This window comes from Arachis duranensis, chromosome 4 (genome assembly GCF_000817695.3).
Source record: "Arachis duranensis cultivar V14167 chromosome 4, aradu.V14167.gnm2.J7QH, whole genome shotgun sequence".
Taxonomy (NCBI): domain Eukaryota; kingdom Viridiplantae; phylum Streptophyta; class Magnoliopsida; order Fabales; family Fabaceae; genus Arachis; species Arachis duranensis.
In genome coordinates this window covers 1690809-1711423 of record NC_029775.3, presented here as the reverse complement: position 1 = coordinate 1711423, position 20615 = coordinate 1690809, and the positions used below count along the sequence as shown (strand labels likewise).

General features: G+C 36.9%; 3 protein-coding genes across 3 annotated transcripts; all 3 read left to right on the top strand.

The window, feature by feature from the left end:
• Positions 1–2034: 2034 nt before the first annotated feature.
• Positions 2035–2755, top strand: LOC107482365 (cysteine proteinase inhibitor 4). Its single transcript, XM_016102813.3, has one exon. The coding sequence runs from the start codon at positions 2157–2159 to the stop codon at positions 2580–2582; it is 426 nt and encodes a 141-aa protein (XP_015958299.1). The 5' UTR covers positions 2035–2156; the 3' UTR covers positions 2583–2755.
• A 1908-nt stretch (positions 2756–4663) lies between these two features.
• LOC127746554 (uncharacterized) lies at positions 4664–5785 on the top strand. The gene has a single exon (XM_052260158.1). The coding sequence runs from the start codon at positions 4664–4666 to the stop codon at positions 5783–5785; it is 1122 nt and encodes a 373-aa protein (XP_052116118.1).
• Positions 5786–7090: 1305 nt separating this feature from the next.
• On the top strand, positions 7091–8920 carry LOC107482334 (uncharacterized). The gene has a single exon (XM_016102783.2). The coding sequence runs from the start codon at positions 7091–7093 to the stop codon at positions 8918–8920; it is 1830 nt and encodes a 609-aa protein (XP_015958269.2).
• The last annotated feature ends 11695 nt before the right edge of the window (positions 8921–20615 follow it).

The window sequence follows — 20615 nt, the reverse complement described above, 5'->3', positions numbered from 1 at the left end:
AAGTGCGAATCAAATTAAAAGGTCCAATTTAATAAATTGGCTTTTACCATTTGTCTGATATTTTCTAAAGAAATCGAGTTTGGCGTGAGCAGACATACTTATTCAATGAATATCTGTTTCTGTAAATGTCTTTTTTAGCTGTGATGATCGGTTTACCTTTTATAAATATTCTAACACATTTAGGTACATCTAAGTTTTAATACACTTAAATCTGCTCAACCTCTTTGTTAATTTTAATATTAGAATATTTTGTAGGTATCACCCCATCTATTTTACATACGATCCGATTTCTTGATGTATGATAAGTCGGAGACCATCTTCCATTTAAATTTGAGTCTTTTATTACGGTCCAATTCACCGATTTCAAATAAAACTTCGGAACAAAAATATATTTTATTTTTTTAATTCAAATATTTTAAAAAATATAATAATAAAAAATAAAATTATAAAAAATAAATAAAAATAATAAAAAAATAAATTATCTTTTTTTATCCACTGATAATACTAAAGAAATAGCTAAACTACAAAATATCAACCATTAAATCAGTTTGGGACAGTAAAAATATTTATATTGGGCATGGATTATGGATCATATGGGTCGTGGTACGAGTTATATGACATTGACAAGAGTAGCAGGATTACCATCACCATCTCCAAAGTGGCAACACGCAGCATTTTCTGTCTCTCTCTCTCTGCCCATCTCTCCATCAGAATCCAAGAAGATAACTCCACTCAATACCATCAAAACTAGCTCACGACTCAAGAGTTATAACAAAATAATTCACAGAAAAAATATATTTTTTGTAAAGATTTAATATATTTAAAATATGTAAAATTATTCATTTTAAAATTTTATATAATGTCTCATTAATACGAAGAGATATAAGTGATTATAAATATTTAAATATATATTAACTTTCTTTTAAAAATATTATTTAGAAGTCCTCTTGCCGTGAAATTATGCCATCGTTTTCAAAGTACTCTTGTTCTGATACACATATTTTTTTTAAGTTTTGGATGATTTTTTTATTTGTTTTTTATGTTTTTTTTAATTTTAAATGTATTTTTTTATATGTTTTGAATGTTTTTATATATTTTTTTTTAGGTTTTGAATGATTTTTTTAAAATAATTTTAAATAAATATTTCTCTTTTTAATTTTTAAAAGTGTTTTTTCAATATTTTAGATGTCTCATTTTATTAGATTTTAGATTTTTTTAAATAATTATGAATATTTCTTTTTTATTAAATTTTGGATTTTTTTAATTTGTAACGTTTCGAGTTTTTTTTATTAGATTTTAGATATTTTTATAATAACTTTAGATATTTGTTTTTATTTGATTTTAGATATTTTTTTTCAGATTTTGAATTTTTTTATTTGATTTTGAATATTTTTCTTAATAATTTGAACTTATATTCTCTTAAAAAAAATTAAAAATAAAATTGTGTGGATTTATGTTTTCTTTAAGGAAAATATTAAATGACTATATAATTTATTATTTTTTATTATTAATTAAATATCAATATTTAAAAATATAAGATAAAATATATTATTAAATTATTAAATTAAAAAATTAAACTAAAAAATTAAATTAATAACTAAATAATAACAAAAAATAATAAATTTTGATTATCTTTTAGTATTTTTTATTGAACTTCTTTTGAACTCTATATACTAATTGCAACCCTAGTTGCTTAGGTAGCAAAGTTGTTCAATATTGAAAAACTCCAAAAAACATTAGCATATAAATATGAGTATGAATAATATATTTCAGTATTCAGAAACATTTTCCCCTTCATCACATAATCACATGCAAAACTCCAAAGAAGTTCGTGCCTCCCTGACTCCCTCCCAGTGATGACCGAGACCATAGTTTTTGTTTCCCACAACATACGCGGCACAACGTCCGTTTTCCCTTCTCTTCCATTTCCACCTAATCTCATCTTTCAATTATTGCTTCTTCCCACTTCTTACGTGTCCAAACCAAACCCACCTCCCTCCAAACTCAAACCACACTATATATTCCGCCATACTCTTCCCCTTTTTATTCACAAATCACAACACACTCTCTCACTGACCTACTAAAACTCTTCATAAACAACCAAAACGGCAAAAGCCTCTGCGTTTTGCTTTCTTGATTTTGCGTTCTTTCACAGTATGGCGGCGGTGACTCTTACAATCCTCTTCACTTCCCTCTGCCTCCTTTCTACAGCGTCTTGCCGGACGATGGTCGGCCGGGCTACGGAGATTGCCGACGTGAAAGCGAACAAGGAGGTGCAGGAGCTAGGGAAGTTCGCGGTGGAGAAATACAACGAGGGTTTGAGGCTATGGCAGATTTACTTTAATGGCGGTGAGGAAGATGATGATGGTGAAGAGAAGCTGCAGTTTGGGGAGGTGGTGGAGGCAAAGCAACAAGTGGTGTCAGGGATGAAGTACTACTTGAAGATTTCGGCCACCACGAAGAGGGAGAATGGCGTTCCAAAGATGTTCAATTCGGTGGTGGTGGTAAAGCCATGGCTGCGTTCCAAGGAGCTCCTCCATTTTGGTCCTTATTCCACTAGCTCCTCCTCCCACTCCCACTGATCATGCTTAGCTGCAATATTAGGTTTGGTAAAATTTTTAGGTGAGGTGTTTATCATGAAAGCCAAACTCTGTTGGTTTAGTGGTTTAAATGTTGAATTATGGTTCAACCGGAATAATCGAATTGTAATAAAATAATATATAAAATTAAAAATATATTTGTTTTGGCAAGATTATTTTTCCGTGCAATAGGCCGGTTCTGTATGGTTCTCCAAATTCTTGAAGCCTTTTGTTCAGTAAGAAAGTAGCCTCGTGAAGTTGGATCCTGGGTGGTAACTGCAAAAAAGATTCTGGCGTTCAAGTAAGTGAAATGTTAAGAACAAATACAATATCGTATGTTTTGTTAATAATCTTCTATCCCTAATCCCTTATAGTCGGCTCAGATTCTGATTTACAGTTGCTATAGTTAAAATATCTATCAGTTTGTTAGTTGAAATATCACTATAAGAATACTTATTCAGGTACATTTAAAAAATATAGTCAAAAATAAAAAAAAATGATGTCTTTAAGTTATGGTTATGTTTTTTGAACTACTTATTCAGGTACATTTAAAAAATATAGTCAAAAATAAAAAAATGATGTCTTTAAGTTATGGTTATGTTTTTTGAATTTCGATTAAATTTTCTGGAGTAATTTCTATTCGGTCGTTGCCTATTCTCAAAAATTATATTTTTCTGCACTAAAAATTATGCTTTTGATATTTGAGAATATGATTATCTATTTGGCATTTGGCATTTGTGGCCGATTAAGTACGAATTCAGAAAAAAAAGTTTGTTATAATTGAAAGTTATCTATTTTGAATTCGTTTAATCCTGTCCAGCTATACCTAGGTTTAGTTTTGCCAACATATTAAAAATATAGTACAATATTCAAATAGTATAAATATATTTTAATGTATAAATTAAAAAAAAACGAAAATTGAAAGTGCAGTACCAATCTAAGTCTTCTAATCCTTTGCAATTATAACATGAGTCACATACAAAATGAAATATCAAATATCAAATATAAAATTTATATATGTATAAGATTCATGATATTATATTTTATATGTCATAGAACGATAAAGATAACCACACATAAATATATTTGTTAGTATAATTATATCTTAATTCTTAATTTTTTATTTAAAAATAGTAATATGGTCATCATTATCTTGTAATATGGTTGTCATTATTGTACGTTATAATTCGGCCCTATAGTCGTTACCAACATATGATATAGCTCGTCATTTTCCGTTACTATTCGGAACTTATGAGTCATAACTCGGCGACATTAATATTTTTATCGTAACCGACGTTCCAAACGATAAAATAAGATCGGTTACGATATCAATTACTCGAACATCATAGCCGAGAATGTAACAGATGAGGAACTCGTCATATAAAAGGGAAGTAGAATATCTCTAAATTCCTAAGTTTTTTTCCAAAAAAGAAAGCCAGAATATACACTGACTTAAGTTTCGGAGTGTCTTTGCAGGTACATTCCGCCGTCCTTATATTGTTCATGCTCTCACACAAACAACGAACACAAGAAGCTCGGATTTCAAGAGACGGACGTTCAACCTTGCAGCACATAGCTCGGCCGATTTCGAGGAATTGAAGCCGATCTATTTCCCAGGCAAGATCAATTGGTGCCCACCGTGGGGCCGAGAAAACCATTTTTTTCTTTTGGTCCCATCACCTCCATCTGCATCATGGCTGATGTACCGTCTCCTTCACTGTCCGAACTCATGCAAATGGTAGCCGAGCTACAACAAACCAATCAACGAATGGCCAACGAGAACCAAATAATGGCCGCCCAAATCGCTGAACTAAATCATGCTCGGATCGAGCACAACGATACTCATCGCCAGCAGGCAGAAGACAAGGAACATCAGTCCCAACCCTCTCATGTCTCGGAGATTGCTCGAGCCGAAGAGCCCCAGCTCGAAGATGGAAAGGAAGAAGCTGACGACCTTGTAGGTCCCTTCACAGAAGAAGTGATGAATTTTCGAATTGCCGAAAAGGTTCACTCTGCCACTGACCCTAACACCTTATGATGGACTCGGAGACCCGAGGAAGTTTCTCAAGAAGTTCCGATCAATAATGATCGTCAATGGTGCATCAGATACAGTTTTATGTCGTTGTTTTCCGAATTATTTAGACGGCCCTGCACTTGATTGGTTGTGTGCTTTGCCTACAGGTTCCATTTCGCGTTTTCAGCAGTTGGCGAAGTTATTTGAAGAGCATTTCGCCGGATCCGCAATTTACTTGCACGATTCCAATTATTTGAATACTATCAAGCAGGGACCAAACAAAAGCTTGAAGGACTACATGACCCGCTTCACCAAGGTCGCAATCAGTATACCAGACCTTCACCCCGAGGTCCATCTACACGCAATTAAAAGCGGCCTTCGACCCGGAAAGTTCCAGGAGACAATCGCAGTAGCCAAGCCGAAGACTCTAGCAGAATTTCGCGAGAAGGCAAAGGGACAAATTGATATCGAGGAGCTCAGACAAGCTTGGAAGTCTGACAAGTCACATTTCCGCGAAGACGATAAGAGCTCAAGCATTAAGAAAAGTTTTAAACTAACACCTCAATTTGATTCTTATACGCAGTTTAACACTAAGAGAGAAGACATAATCAAAGAGATCTTGAATTCAAAACTGATCAAGCCACCAAGAAAAGTCGGTACCTACCAAGATGCAAAGAACGTGGACAAGTCAAAGTACTGCGCTTTCCACCAGAAACACGGCCACAATACCGATGACTGCGTGGTCGCCAAAGACCTTTTAGAACGACTAGCAAGGCAAGGACACCTCAACAAATACATTGGTGGTCACATCCAAAAGCGCGGCCCTAGCTCCACAACAACCGAGCTCTCTGAACAACAAAATCGAGGAAAAGAGAAGGCATCTTCAAGCCAATATGAAAGACCACGAGGTATAATCAATTGCATTTCAGGAGGATACGCTAGTGGAGGATACTCGAATTCGGCAAGGAAAAGATCGTTCCGGGCAATATGCTTGGTAAACGGACCACAGCAAGACGCAGCAATAACTAATCAACAACCAGAAGTTATTTTCACACACGCCAACTTCAACTCCAGTATACAAATTTTGGACGACCCTGTCGTAGTCACCCTTCAGCTAGGAGATCTGCTGGTAAAAAAAGTACTCTTGGATCCCGGGAGCAATGCCGATGTTCTGTTCTATTCCACATTTTAAAAAATGAAGCTCAGCGACAACATGCTACAATCTACAGGAGGAGACTTGGTCGGGTTCTCAGGAGAACGAGTTCCAATACTCGGGTCAGTGTGGTTACAAACCACACTAGGTGAGCATCCTATTTCAAAAACTAATGATATTCAATACTTAGTAGTTGATTGTTTTAGTCCATATAAGCTTATCCTTGGCCGACCTTTTTTGAACAAGTTCGGCGCCATTGTTTCTACAGTTCATCTGTGTATCAAGTTTCCATTGCAGGACAATCAGGTTGTAACAATCCACGGAAATCATAAAGAGGCACGGCAATGTTACAACATCAGCATGAAATTCCAAAACCGCTCAAGGCAACAAATCAACAATGTCGACCTCAAGCAAAACGACCACGCACTGGCCGATCTTGACCTAAGTGCTGATTTTCTCGAGCGCCCAAAACCTTCCGACGACCTACAAAAAGTGTATTTTAATAATGACCCTAACAAATTTACTTACGTAGGTACATCAATCAACACATCCGAGTTACAGGCCATAACGACCTTCCTGCGAAAACAAGCCGACCTTTTTGCGTGGACACCTTCAGACATGCCCGACATCGACCCACAAATTATCAGTCATAAACTAGCAATAAACTCGGTAGTCCGACCAGTACAACAGAAGAAAAGAAAACTCGGAGAGGAGAAAAAGAGAGCGTCACTAGAAGAAACCCAAAAGCTCATCAACGCAGAATTTATCAAAGAAATCAAATTTACTACCTGGTTAGCCAATGTGGTAATGGTAAGAAAACAAAACGGTAAGTGGCGCATGTGCGTCGACTTCACTGATTTAAACAAAGCATGCCCAAAGGATTCTTACCCTCTACCATCCATAGACTCTTTAGTAGACAACGCATCAAGTTATGCTACTTTAAGTTTTATGGATGCATATTCAGGGTATAATCAAATACTCATGCACCCCTCCGATCAAAATAAAACGGCTTTTATCACTGATTTCGGTAACTATTGTTATAAAGTTATGCCATTTGGATTAAAGAACGCATGTGCAACTTACCAACGCCTTATGGACAAAGTCTTCGCCAAACAGATCGGCAGAAATATCGAAGTCTACGTCGATGATATGGTCGCCAAAACACAAATCGGACATAGTCACGTTAGCGACCTTACAGAAATATTGGGCCAGATTCGCTAGTACAACATGCGCCTCAACCCAGAGAAATGTGCATTCGCCGTTCAAGGGGGTAAGTTTTTAGGGTTTTTACTAACATGCAGGGGAATAGAGGCAAATCTAGACAAATGCCGAGCAGTACTGGACATGACCAGCCCTCAAACAGTCAAAGAAGTTCAACGCCTCACAGGAAGACTTGCCGCACTTTCCGGATTTGTTCCTTGCCTAGCATTAACTTCTATTCCTTTTTTCCAAACAATAAAGAAGAAAAACAGATTTGATTGGAACGACGATTGTGAGAAAGCCTTTTCAAAATTAAAAACAACTCTCTCACAACCGCCGATTTTGCAAAAGCCCCTACAAGGGGAAGATTTATTTCTATATCTGTCAGCTACTGATTGGGCGATAAGTTCGGCTCTTGTTACAGAAAGAAACAAAGTTCAGCATCCGATATATTTTGTCAGTAAGACTCTACAACACGCCCAGCTCAATTATCCAAGGATAGAGAAGCTCGCACTAGCACTGGTATTTTCGGCCTGGCGTCTCCGACCTTACTTCCAGAGCCACGTTATACACGTCAGAACCGATCACCCACTAAGACAAGTATTACACAAACCAGAAATTGCAGGACGATTTTTAAAATGGGCAGTTGAATTGTCTGAGTTCGATATCAAATACCAATCCAGAGGACCGATCAAGTCTCAATTCCTGGCAGATTTCATCGCCGAGCTTACAATACCATCAGACGAGGACCATACAAAACAATGGACTCTATATGTAGATGGATCTTCAAATAATGGGGGTTGTGGAGCAGGAATCCGTCTGGAAGCTGAGGACGGATTCATATTGGAACATTCAATACACCTAGCCTTCAAAGCCAGCAACAACCAATCTGAATACGAAGCACTGATCGCCGGACTCCGACTATGTCTAGATCTCCAAATCTCGGCAATCAAGGTATATTGTGATTCACTATTAGTGGTACAGCAGGTAAATGACCTTTTTAAGGTAAAAGATCCTCTCCTCTCTAAATATCTGCTATTAGTAAAGAAATTATCAACAAAATTTGCCAAATTTGAAGTACAACATATACCACGCGAACAAAATCAAAGAGCAGACATCTTATCAAAGCTCGACAGTACACAGTCCGAGTTATCTACACTACAACAGTTTACCATAACATCACCCACTGTTACTTTGACAAACGTGTTAAGTGTTACACAGGGAAAGGATTGGAGGGACGACTTTATACACTATCTGCAAACAGGTGCTATACCAGAAGGGGTTGAGAACAATAAAAAGTTTCGACGACAAACATCTTTCTTCACGATATTCAACAGAACACTGTATCGACGAGGTTATACTCGCCCTCTACTCAAATGCCTTAACAAGTCGGAAGCTGACATAGCATTAGCCGAGGCACATGAAGGAATCTATGGCACACATACAGGTGCTCGAAGCTTAGCATCAAAAGTCCTCCGAGCCGGATTCTTCTGGCCTACTTTGAAACAGGACAGCCAACAAAAAATCCGATCCTGCAACAATTGCCAAAAACACGCACCATTGATACACATACCGGCAGAGCAATTGCATCACTCAGACATAAGTTGGCCATTTAACCAATGGGGTTTAGATATACTCGGTCCGTTTCCTACGGCACCGGGCCAGGTAAAATTTCTCATTGTCGGCATTGATTATTTCTCCAAATGGGTGGAAGCCCAACCTTTGGCAAAAATAACATCTCAGCAAATGATTTCATTCGTTTGGAAAAACATTATTTGCCATTTCGGCATACCTCAACATATCATAACTGACAATGGTCGCCAGTTCGCCGATCAGAAATTTCAATCTTTTTTGCAGAATCTCAAAATAAAGCAGCATTTCGCTTCTGTTGAACATCCTCAAACGAATGGACTAGCTGAGGCCGCAAATAAAGTCATCCTACAGGCTACATGCACTAAAGAAGAAGCTAGATGACGCCAAAGGGCTCTGGGCCGAGCTAATACCTGAAGTCCTTTGGGGGTACAACACCACCCCACAAACATCAACAAAAGAAACACCATTCAGACTCGTATATGGCTCGGAGGCTATGATACCACTGGAAATCTCCCAAAGCTCATTCAGAACACAACTCGGCAATCAGGAAGAAGCTCGGATAGCCGAACTCGATACCATAGAAGAAATAAGAAACCTCGCTACATTACGTCAAAGAGCGGCACAACACGCACTAGCTCGCCAATGCAACAAAAACGGTCAAGCATAGATCATTTTCAAAAGGAGACTTAATACTTCGGAAAAAAGAAACTGCTCAAAAACCACCAACACATGGAAAGCTCGCAGTTAATTGGGACGGTCCATACCAAGTATTAGAAGTACTCGGCCAAGGAGCATACAAACTAGAATCAATAGATGGTAAACTCTTGCCTAATACATGGAATGTGTCTTCCCTAAAGAAATTTTATAGTTAAAAAGCAGGGACAGGCTTGTACTCTTTTTCCTACTACCAAGATTTTATCCCAAAGGGTTTTGCTTGGAGAGGTTTTAACGAGGCTAGCCTACCTGCACCTTTGTATTTAAAGGTTCAAAAAGATTCCGAATATATAGGAGACGAATATTATCTTATTCTCTATCACATAGCTGTGCGAATGATATTATCAATCAAATATAACTCTATCCATACAGCTCAGACAAACGTAAATACTCGTCTAAGCTACAAACTGCCAATAACATCAACCGCAAAGGCAATTATTGAGTTAAGAAATTAATTAATAAAATTGATGATGACAAACATTTGATTAGTGGACTAATCACCCAATTAGTTTTTATTATTGTTGATAAGTGATGCAGGCCAAAAACAAGTTCTTGCAGGAGCCCAATATCAAACAAAAGATATATGCTAATGGGCTGAATGGTAAGTGAAAAATAAAGACAAGCCCAAGTCATTCATCTCAAACAAAATTCATCAAAGAAGCAAAGCAAGGCACCAACGGGCTGAAGTAGAGAAGAACCCGATCCAAGCCCGAAATTGATTTTCAATTTCCCACCATCTTGCCTTACCAGAAGCAACGTTCCTCTCCTCTCTAATCAAGTCACATCAAGACTTCAGAAAAGTAAGAAAGAGAAAGAGAAAAAGCTTCCTCCCTAAGCTAGTAACCAAAGAAGCAAGAGAGAGAGAAAGTTTAAGCTTGAAGCACAGAAGCTAAAACAGAAAATCCAAACCAAATCAAGCTTAGGTTAAAGGTAATCCATCTCATCTTGTATGCATCAGATCTTCTTCTCTTCTCCCAACTCTCTGCTCTATCCAAAAATGGCATTCAAGGGAAAATTGTTCTCTGCCCTATTCTGCTTCACATCTATGGTCACAAGTGATACTTGGGGACCAAGTAACTTTTCAATGGCTAAGATCAAGTTGACCATGAGAAGATTTCTATGGTTACTGCTTTGTGGCTTTCAGTCAAGATGAAGAAGTCAGAAGCAAAGTTTCTACTCTAAGGTTTAACGAGAAAAATTGATTCTGTGGGTTGGTGAAGCTTAAGGCTCAAGGTGTTGACCTTGGAAGAAGAACCCAGCAACATGCAAGGAGAATAAAAGAAGACTTCTTGCTCATTCAGAAGGCAAGGAGAGAAAACCAGAGAGTGAGAACAGTGTTCTGTTAACAAGTTTCTCTACTTGGATAATGTTTTCTTTCAAAGAAGCTTTCGGCCAATACTGAAGACCTGCATCTGAGGTTTGCGAATCTGGTTTCGCACATAGCTAAGAGGCTGCTGATGAAGTCAATCTCCTTCATGTTTTACTGATTGTAATGTACTTTTCCAAGTTTATCTTTTTGTAATTTCTTGTGAGAAAAGGCATTGTGAGAAAGCTCAAGTAAAAGCCATGAGTGGAAAAAGGCTGAGTGATACACTTGAGAGAAAAGCCTAGAGTTATTTTTCTGATTTCTTTAGGTTGGCTAAATGTCTTGTATCTTGTAACTGTTTGGTATCCCTTTCCTAGTTGGGTTAGCACTAAGAGTGAATAATTAGGAGTTAGCATAGCCAATGTCAAGTTAGGATAGAACTTGAGTGTGAAATTGGTGTATGTAATTCTGTTAACTATAAGTGAAATTCTTCCATAATTGTGGAGGAGACTGGATGTAGGTTGCATAACACAAAGGCAACCAAACCAGGATACTTGCTGGTGTTAGCTTTTCTTTTCTCTGCTGTGTTCTGTTTTCTGATAATCATGAGACAAAAATAAATTGTCTCATAAATTTCTGCTGCTGAGTTCAAACAGAATCAAAATTGTAAATCTGTTTTAAAAGGGTAATAACAGCAGCTTAAAAGGAAGGCATAGATTCAACCCCCTTCTCTAAGCTTACCACAACCTTCAGCAATAAACTCGGAACACTTTCCGAACAATCAAACACATCTTTTTTAAAATAAAAAGCACCACATTTAAGTTCAAACAAACAAGTCAATTCAAAGGTTCTACACCACCACTAACTATTACATATACCAAAACAAATTCAAAAAGTTTCTAAAACAACACATTAAGCATTATCCGCTTCATCCTCTGTGTCACCATCATCCTCGATTAGCTGACCATCTCGCACTATCTTCCCGGGGTCCATACCAGAGAGATCGGCATCCGGTACCAAAAACTTTACCTGCAACCTTGCCCTTTCAAAACCTTCAACAAAAGAATCCAAAATCTCATCCGCCTTTTTCTTCTCCATATCCTTAAATTGAGCAGTAACCTCAATAAGACGAGATTGCATGCTTGCCAGATCATTCTCCTTCTTCTTCAAATCTTCGACATCTCTGACATAATTTTCTTTTGTCTCTTTTAATAACTTCTCGGTCTCAGTTAAACGACTCTGAAGCTCGGCAGCAGCAGCTTTCGTCTTGCTCAGCTCTTCCTTTAACAAAGAAATCTCACCATTCTCTACTGGAACCTTCTTGTACTTCAACTCTTGGCTCCGCCCAAGACTGGCAAGGCGCAGTCCGACAACCTAACACAAAATCAAAAAAAAAATTAATAATAAACCTTACTCCAAAACAGAACACAAATGAAAAACACAAACAAATTCGGCAATTACCTGCATATACTGCCCGATAGCCATATCACCAACTTCCTTGGCAAGAGAAACATCAGCGGAGGACTGGCAATACTCGTCAACCACAACCATATATGGATACTCCTTTCCCCACACAGAGAAGCACTCACTATGCTCGGATATCTCATGAAGTTTTTTATGGTTACCCATGAAAGCTTGTATTTCTTCTAAAGGCACTACATGTTCCTTTTCGTCCAAATTCTCAGAGTGCTCGACAACATCCGACTTCCTCTTTTTCACAATTACCTTAGTCCGACCACACGGAGGTTGAGTTACCTCTCCAGTTCCAGCTCCTTTTTCAGCATTGGAGGAAGACACTTCTTTCTCCAAATTTTTGTTCTTAAAACGCGACCTTAAAGATGCAGCCGAGACACCGGGATATTTGCCACCTGCCAAAAAAATCATGTTATACATTTTTAACAGAATAAGATAGACATCGGCATAAGCCCTAACACTCACCCAAATACTCTACAACAGCATCTTTATCCTCCTCCCACTTCAGCAACTCATACATCGATATTAGATTTTTGCGATCAATGTTTTCCACCAAAAATTCTATCAAACATTCATTCCTCGGGGATATCACCTCTGGGCCGAGTATATTTTGGGGCTCCGAGCACCAAAACAGTAGAAATTTCTCAGCGAGATTTTCATCAATGAAAAACGAAAAGTCCTTCTCCAAACCTATGACTTTAAAATACATTTCCTTAAAGGCCTTAAATGAGGATTTATATAGCTTGAAAATCCCAAAACCCAGAGTACTGTTAAAGTTTACCCAACCCCCCTTCCACACCCCTTTAGCTTGAAATAAGGAAAAGAACAGATCAACGGATGGCACCTCCTCAAGGAATTCCATCAGAACCTCAAAGGACCGAAGGAAAGCCCACCCATTGGGATGAAGCTGTGACGGAGCGCAGTTTAACTGCTTCAAAATCTGACACTCAAACTCTGTAAAGGGTAGCCTCACTCGCAATTCTTCAAGCACACAACTATGCATGTAGAAAAATCCAAACCCCCATTCCCGGTGGAAAACTCTATCATCAACACTGCATGGCAACAACTCTACCTTAATTCTAGAACCCTCCCTCACTATTTTAGTTACATCAACCTCTTTCACCACCGCTTCATCAGAGAACAGTGACACCCGCGATTTCACATCCTCCCCTACCCAATCATAGGACCAATCCACCTTATCCTTTTTCTCTTTCTCGAGACCCATCAGCCCACCAAACAGAATACAAACCAAAGAAAGAAGAAGGAAGAGGGAGAAGGATGAAGAAACAGATCAGAAATGAAGAAGTAGAATCATACCTCTCTTACTCATTCTTTAAAAAGCAGGCAGATAACCAATCGCCAAAAATAGTCGACAAAAACTCCAAAGATCAAAGCTATTAATGCCCCAAACGTTCCTAATGATAACACCAAAAGCCACATCAAACAGCAAAATTAAATAAAGCCATTACCCATTCTCTCTTATCAGAAACTAACGGACACGACTTTCCACGTACAAAATAAAAATATAAAACAAAATACCCTTTTTTTTAATGAAGTATGTTGACCTGGGGGCTCATCCACTAACCCATGTAAGCCGAGTTATAACTCATCCAAAAGCTCAACCTGCTTCATTAAAATTTTCCTCAGGCTAAGCTTGGGGGCTGTGATATGGTCATCATTGTCTTGTAATATGGTCGGCATTATTGCACGTTATAACTCGGCCCTATAGCCATTACCAACATATGATATAGCTCGTCATTTTTCGTTACTATTCGGAACTTATGAGCCATAGCTCGACGACATTAATATTTCTATCGTAACCGACGTTCCAAACGGTAAAATAAGGTCGGTTACGATATCAATTACTCGAACATTATGGCCGAGAATGTAACAGATGAGGAACTCGTCATATAAAAGGGAAGTAGAACATCTCTAGATTCCTAAATTTTTCCCAAAAAATAAAGCTAGAATATACACTGACTTAAGTTTCGGAGTGCCTTTGCAGGTACATTCCGCCCTCCTTGTATTGTTCATGCTCTCACACAATCAACGAACACAAGAAGCTCGGATTCCAAGAGACGGACGTTCAACCTTGCAGCACATAGCTCGGCCGATTTTGAGGAATTGAAGCCGATCTATTTCCCAGGCAAGATCAGATAGTATAAAATAATTTTATATGTATATCTAATTACATAATATCACATCAGTAAAAATAAATATTTTTTATATTGACCGACTAGATATGATTGTACAACTGTATCATCAAAATTAAACTCGTATAATTTTTGATAAAACAATGTGCTCCAACATTCTAGATTTCTCCTTCTTTGGCTCATTATCCGATTCTGTTGATTTGCTCATATCTTTGCCTTTAACTCTCTGTTGTATGGGTTTGCTTCTGCTCGCACCACAATCCACTTCTATGTTCGTCACCATTCCTCCTTTGTCCTGGCTGCTAGTTTAAATCTATTTCTACCTGCGTTCTTCCTTCTTTCGTTGTCGTTAAATGTTGTTTTGTATATGTGCGCCTTCTTTCTCCTTCATTTGATGCTTTTTCATTTTTTATCAACATCGTTTTGGTCAGAACCTTTTAGGTTCAAATTCTATCTGATTCACCGATTTTTGGACAATTTTGTGGTTCATTCGCAGCAATTCATTGGATTAAACATTGGTTTAATTTTTGGTTGATTTGTTTGATTGACGAATTTGATCTAATTTTAGGACTATAGTGTTTAAACAAAAAAATAACGTACTTGTATCATCAAAAAAGTATTTTTTAAAGTTAATTTATTGTGCTTATGAAAATTAAAATACCTTATTAAATATTATTGTTATTATTTATGTTTATTAAAAGTAATTTTTATTTTGATTTATTAATGTTAAATACTACCATTTTCAAAATTAATTTTATTAAATTATTTTTAAAAAATAAAAATGCTATCAAACCTACCATTATTATGATATTTGCCCTCGTAATGCAACTGTAATAGTGTGTTTAGGGCAAAATAAGGATAGGTAAAAGATACAATAAAATGAATGTGTAAACAGTCATAGTTTTAAAAATCAAATCAAATCGAATTGGTTTTTTCTGTCGGATATACAAAATCGTCTCACAAAAAATATCGATTAAATTGATAATTAACCGATAAATTGGTTGAATTGACCAATTTTTTTTAAGGGATGGTCGGTTTATTAAAAATAAAAATTGTTTTGTCGCCCTAAACCCATTCATTGTCACTCATACATACATAAGAAATGACTAGCCAGTCACCATAAACCGCAACCCTCAACTTCTCCACATCCAAACTACTCTCCGTTAGCCAGAGAATGTTGCACTACCAGCGTCTTCTTCGTTGCAGTCCTCTTCTCCATGGCATCTCCCTCTCAGTGCTCACTCTTTCACCATCAAGAACGTCACTCTTCTTGCCTGCCTCCTTCTCTTTCGTTTCTAGCTACTACTACATCTCACGAACGTCGCTGAGTTGTCGCCCAAAAATCGCCATTGGCCTCGCCTCTTGTCTTCGTCGAATGACATCTCTGCTTGCTTCTTCAGCGTCGTCGACGGTAAGTTGCTCATCCTCACCTCTGATCTCTGTCTGTCTTTGACCCCTGTTTATCCTTGTCCTCGTTCCTAAGTCCTTTAGCCTCATCCTCGTCTTTGCCGTTTGTTCGGGTCCAACCCCAACCTCCCTGAGTCCCCACTGTTTTAGTTTGGCTCAATGATTTCAATCGCTTAAATAAATTATTCTGCTAGTGTTGAATAAAATTATGTAAATCAAAATAATATGAATTGTCATTATTTTCATATATTGATATATGTTTAGGAGGGTAAATTTTTTATTATATATTTTTTTAACTAATTAATTAAAAGTATCCTAACATATTAACTAAATAAAATTTAAATATTAAACTAGTTAATAACTCAAAATAAAAGAGACAAAAAACCAATTTTAAAATCTAATAATGTCATATTTAGTCAGTTATTGTCTCTGTCAGGCATATATTGTCAGAAAAACATCTATATTTTGAGTATTAGAACTAAAAGTGCAAAAAAATTTCTAAAGTAAAAAATTTAACAACATAAGTGAATATCTCGACTGTATTCATTATATACCGCCGTTTGTGTATATTTTAGGTATTATGACCTTATTTTCTTCCGCACATATTTTGGGTATTAAGTATCCATTTTTTGTTTTGTGCCATATTTCGAATGAATTTGAGCTATGTTCAGCTTTTATTATGTCCTCATTAAGTACTCGAAATATGTGTTTAATGTAATTAAATCTACACTATTCAAAATGTATAAAATTATGTATATCAATACATATTTTATGCGTTATGAATTTTTTTTGTTATGGAAGCTGTGAATGTGTTGTGCTTAGTTTTGGATTTTAGAGGTGTTAGACAAATTTGTGGGACAGCTTTTGCTCAGTTTTGGTGTGAAGAAATTGGACCATCCAATTTTTCTGGGGGAAAAATTTTGTAAACAAATCGGAGGGTTCATTTTTCATGGAGGGAAGATTTGAATTTTGATGAAAGCTAATCGGACCATTCGAGTTGTATATGTAGTAGTTTTTTTTTCGAAAAATCAAATCGGACTGTCCGATTTGATTATTATATATTAATTTTGAATGAGCTTAAACAAGTCGCTGGGTCCGATTTATATGTATATACATGTATATATAAAGGTGTGTAACGTGTAAACAGCTTATCGGATCCAATCTTCTTCATCTTCTTCGACTTGCTTTTCTTCTTTCTTATGGTGCTGTATCTCTCTTTTGGGTATGAAGAAAAAAATTAATAGTGAAGTTTCTGTTTCTGTTTAAGTGAGTGAGAGAAATGGATGATAGAGTCATTTTGAAAGTATATTATTTTAGTAAGATTTTGTTGCAAACATCTGAAGGAGTAAAATTTATTTGTGAAGATCTGTTAGATGTTGTTATTCCCTTCACAATCTCATTTGAAGAGCTCAAAGGTCTGATTTGTGAGAAAATAGATTCAGAGATGTCAAAAAAAATATCATGTATTTTATTCAGATATTCCATACCAGTATTTGGTGGATTCGTTCAATTTCAAACCAAATATATATATAACGGATGAAGCGAGTATGCAAGAGATGTTTTCAATGTATATTGAAAGTCGTGCTCAAATCTTGTTCATCGAGTTGTACATTAAATTCGAACAATCTGAGGCCGACCGAAATATTATACGGGAAGATTACAATAGTGACAGTGAGAAAGAGTTCGAAAGCAATTACAACATTGTTGGTCCAAACGGAGATAAAGATCAAGGTGACGACACTGTGGCTTCGAATGTGACAGACGTGGCAAATGCACTCGCAAACGAAGTGCCATTTGAGAAACCATATTTCATGCGAGTTTTGGATTTGGAATTCATGCATGCTCCAGAGTTTCTGGAATATATGAGTGCAGGTACGTAATTGCCTATATTTATAAGAAGGATTAGAATTTTGTAATAGTTGATATTGATCGATGGACCAAATAGTTAAGTGATTTGTAAAAATATACTCCATTAACATTTGTAAAAGTGTTTATTCAGTCAAGTTTAAGATAATAATATTTTTAGTTAATTAGTATTTAGGAATCAGTATTTATTTAGTTATTTAGTTAATTAGTATTTATTAATTAGTATTTATTTTAGTATTTATTAATTTATTTAGTTGATTAGTATTTCTTTTTAGTTATTATTTAGTTAATTTGTATTTATTAATCAGTATTTATTTATATGTTTATGTTTTTAATTTATTAAGATTGAGATAATAACCTAATGTAAAGTTTATTTATATCGTTATTGATGTAGTGAATACTGATTTACTTTTAATTTCGGTTATTAAATAATCGTGTATTAAATACTTGTGGTATGGCTGCCGTCATGGCAGAAATTCCTATTGTCGCAGATGGTAAATTCGTCGTGGGGATGGAATTCAGTTCTAGGGAAGCTGTTATTATGGCAATGAAAGAGTATACCCTCCGAAGAAGTGTAGACTACCGGGTGTATGAGTCGGAGCCGTTGACATTTTATGCCAAGTGTACACAGTACGGGTCATGGTGTTATTGGCTTATCAGAGTTAGCATGATCAGCAGAAAGTACTGTTGGGTTATAAGGAGGTATAACGTCAGTCACACGTGTACCAGAGCCACCATTTCTCAGGATCATTCGAAGCTGGATTCAAATACAATTGCAGAAGCCATAAAGCCGTTTGTTGAAGCTGACGCCTCGTAAAAGGTAAAATCAATTATTGTAGAAGTGCAATTGAAGTTCAACTACACCAACAGTTATTGGAAAGGTTGGTTGGCTAGGCAAAAGTCAGTAGAAAAAATATTTGGAGGTTGGGAAGTATCGTACGAAGCGTTGTCCATATGGTTCGAGGTCATGTGTCATAAGGAGCCATCAGCTGTCATCCATTTTGAGACTATGCCTGCATATCAAGGCGATAACTTGGTAAGTGATATCCGGGTATTGCATCGAGTCTTCTGGAGCTATTACCCCTGCATTAGAGCATTCAGACATTGTAAGCCAGTTGTCCAGGTGGATGGGACTCACTTGTACAGAAAGTATAAGTGTTGCCTGTTAGTGGCCGTTTCACAGGATGGTAACAACAATATCGTCCAAATTGCATTTGCTATTGTGGAGGGAGAGACTTCTGATGCGTAGCATTTTTTTTAGCAACCTGCTACAACATGTTGTGACTCGGGATGGTATGGGACTGATATCGGACCAACACGAATCCATAAATGCAGCTGTGGAACGCAGTAACGGAGCTTGGTCACCTCCTAGAGCTTTTCACATATTTTGCATCAGGAATATAGAGTCGAACTTCCTGAGAAAATTCAAGGCACCGTACCTGCAAAAGCTTGTCGTCAATATAGGTAACATTAAGTAATTCAAAGTTCGTTATTAACAAAGTTGCAACCAACCTAGTGTTTGTCATCCTTCTTTTTCTCTGTTTGTTATTTGATATTGTGCAGGATATTCGAGAACGGTGCACGAGTATGAAGTGCGTTACCAGCATTTACGAGAACGGGGCGAGGCCTACACTAACTGGTTAAACCGTATTCTCCGCGAACAGTATGCGTTGGCATTCGACGGTAGTTACCGATGGAGTCACATGACAACAAATCTGGTGGAATGCATCAACTCAATCTTGAAGGGTGTACGCAATCTCCCCATCACTGCACTTGTGAAAGTAATATTCTACAGACTTAATGAGTTGTTCACCCAGAAAAGAGCCAAGGCGGAGGCTCGGATTAATGCTGACCATGTTTTTTCTGAGCTTGTGACCTCAAAATTGCATGCAAATCAACTTGCAGCAGGAAACATCCAGGTTAATTACTTCGACAGGTAGAATGAGGTCTTTGAAGTGCGTGAGATGCCAAGTGGACTGGAGTATGCCGTCGACCTCCGTCGTCAATGATGTGATTGTGGTGACTTCTAGGTGGACCGAATTCCTTGTCGACATGTGTTTGCATGTTGTGCAAATCAACGACTAGATTGACAAGTGTATGTGCATGACGTTTATAAGATGGACCATGTTAGACGGATTTATCGAGCTAGGTTTAGGCCACTCGAAAATCCTACTACCTGGCCTGCTTACAATGGTCTTCGATTCGTACCGAATCCGTACCTGAGTCGCGTTACCAAAGGTTGCCCCAAGATGATGCTCTTCTTGAACAAGATGGACACGCGAATGTTACACTGTCCTAGGCGATGTAGGCAATGTGGGGCTGAGGGACACAGTCGTAGTAGATGCCGTCAGGCACGTGGTGCAAGTGCCGACAATAATGCTTAGTAGAATTATATTTTATGATATATGAAACATTGTAACTTATATCAATCTACTCTATGAAATATTCGACTTTAAATTATGTCCATACATTTTACAATATTCGAAACATTATAACTTGTCCAAGTATTTCATCACATGCATAGTAATGATACATATAATAGTTAAATGAAACTTAGGAAAGTTAACTCAAGCATAGAATAGTTAATTGGTACTTAGAAAAGTTAACTCATACATAGAATAGTGAACTAATACTTAGGAAACTTAGAAAAGTTAACTCATACATAGAATAGTGAACTAATACTTAGGAAAGTTAATTGATACATAGAGAAAACTAACTACACCACAACTATTTTCTCCTTGCCCACTTTACACCTTTCACAAGATTCTTGCATTTCTTTGCAGCCTTATTGAACACAGACGGAGTGTATCGACTAGTGCTATGACGTGGCAGATCAACCCTGAGATTGTAGCCTTTGCCTGTCTCATCTGGAGTACATGCCTCGCCTGTATACACTTTAATTAATCAGACAATCCTAATTAATCAGACCATGCAAGTATATAATATAATCAATCCTAACCAAGATACCATACATGAATATAATAACATCAATTGACCAACTTAGTAAAGTAATATAGTCAATCCTAACTAAGATACCATATATGAATATAATAACATCAATTGACCAAACAAATAAAGCAATATAATCAATCCTAACCAAGATACGATACATGAATATAATAACATCAATTGACCAAACAAGTAAAGTAATAATAGG

What these genes read in the sequence shown, in the direction of transcription:
- LOC107482365 (XM_016102813.3), top strand. Translation starts at nt 2,157, where the DNA reads ATGGCGGCGGTGACTCTTACAATCCTCTTCACTTCCCTCTGCCTCCTT.
- LOC127746554 (XM_052260158.1), top strand. Translation starts at nt 4,664, where the DNA reads ATGATCGTCAATGGTGCATCAGATACAGTTTTATGTCGTTGTTTTCCG.
- LOC107482334 (XM_016102783.2), top strand. Translation starts at nt 7,091, where the DNA reads ATGACCAGCCCTCAAACAGTCAAAGAAGTTCAACGCCTCACAGGAAGA.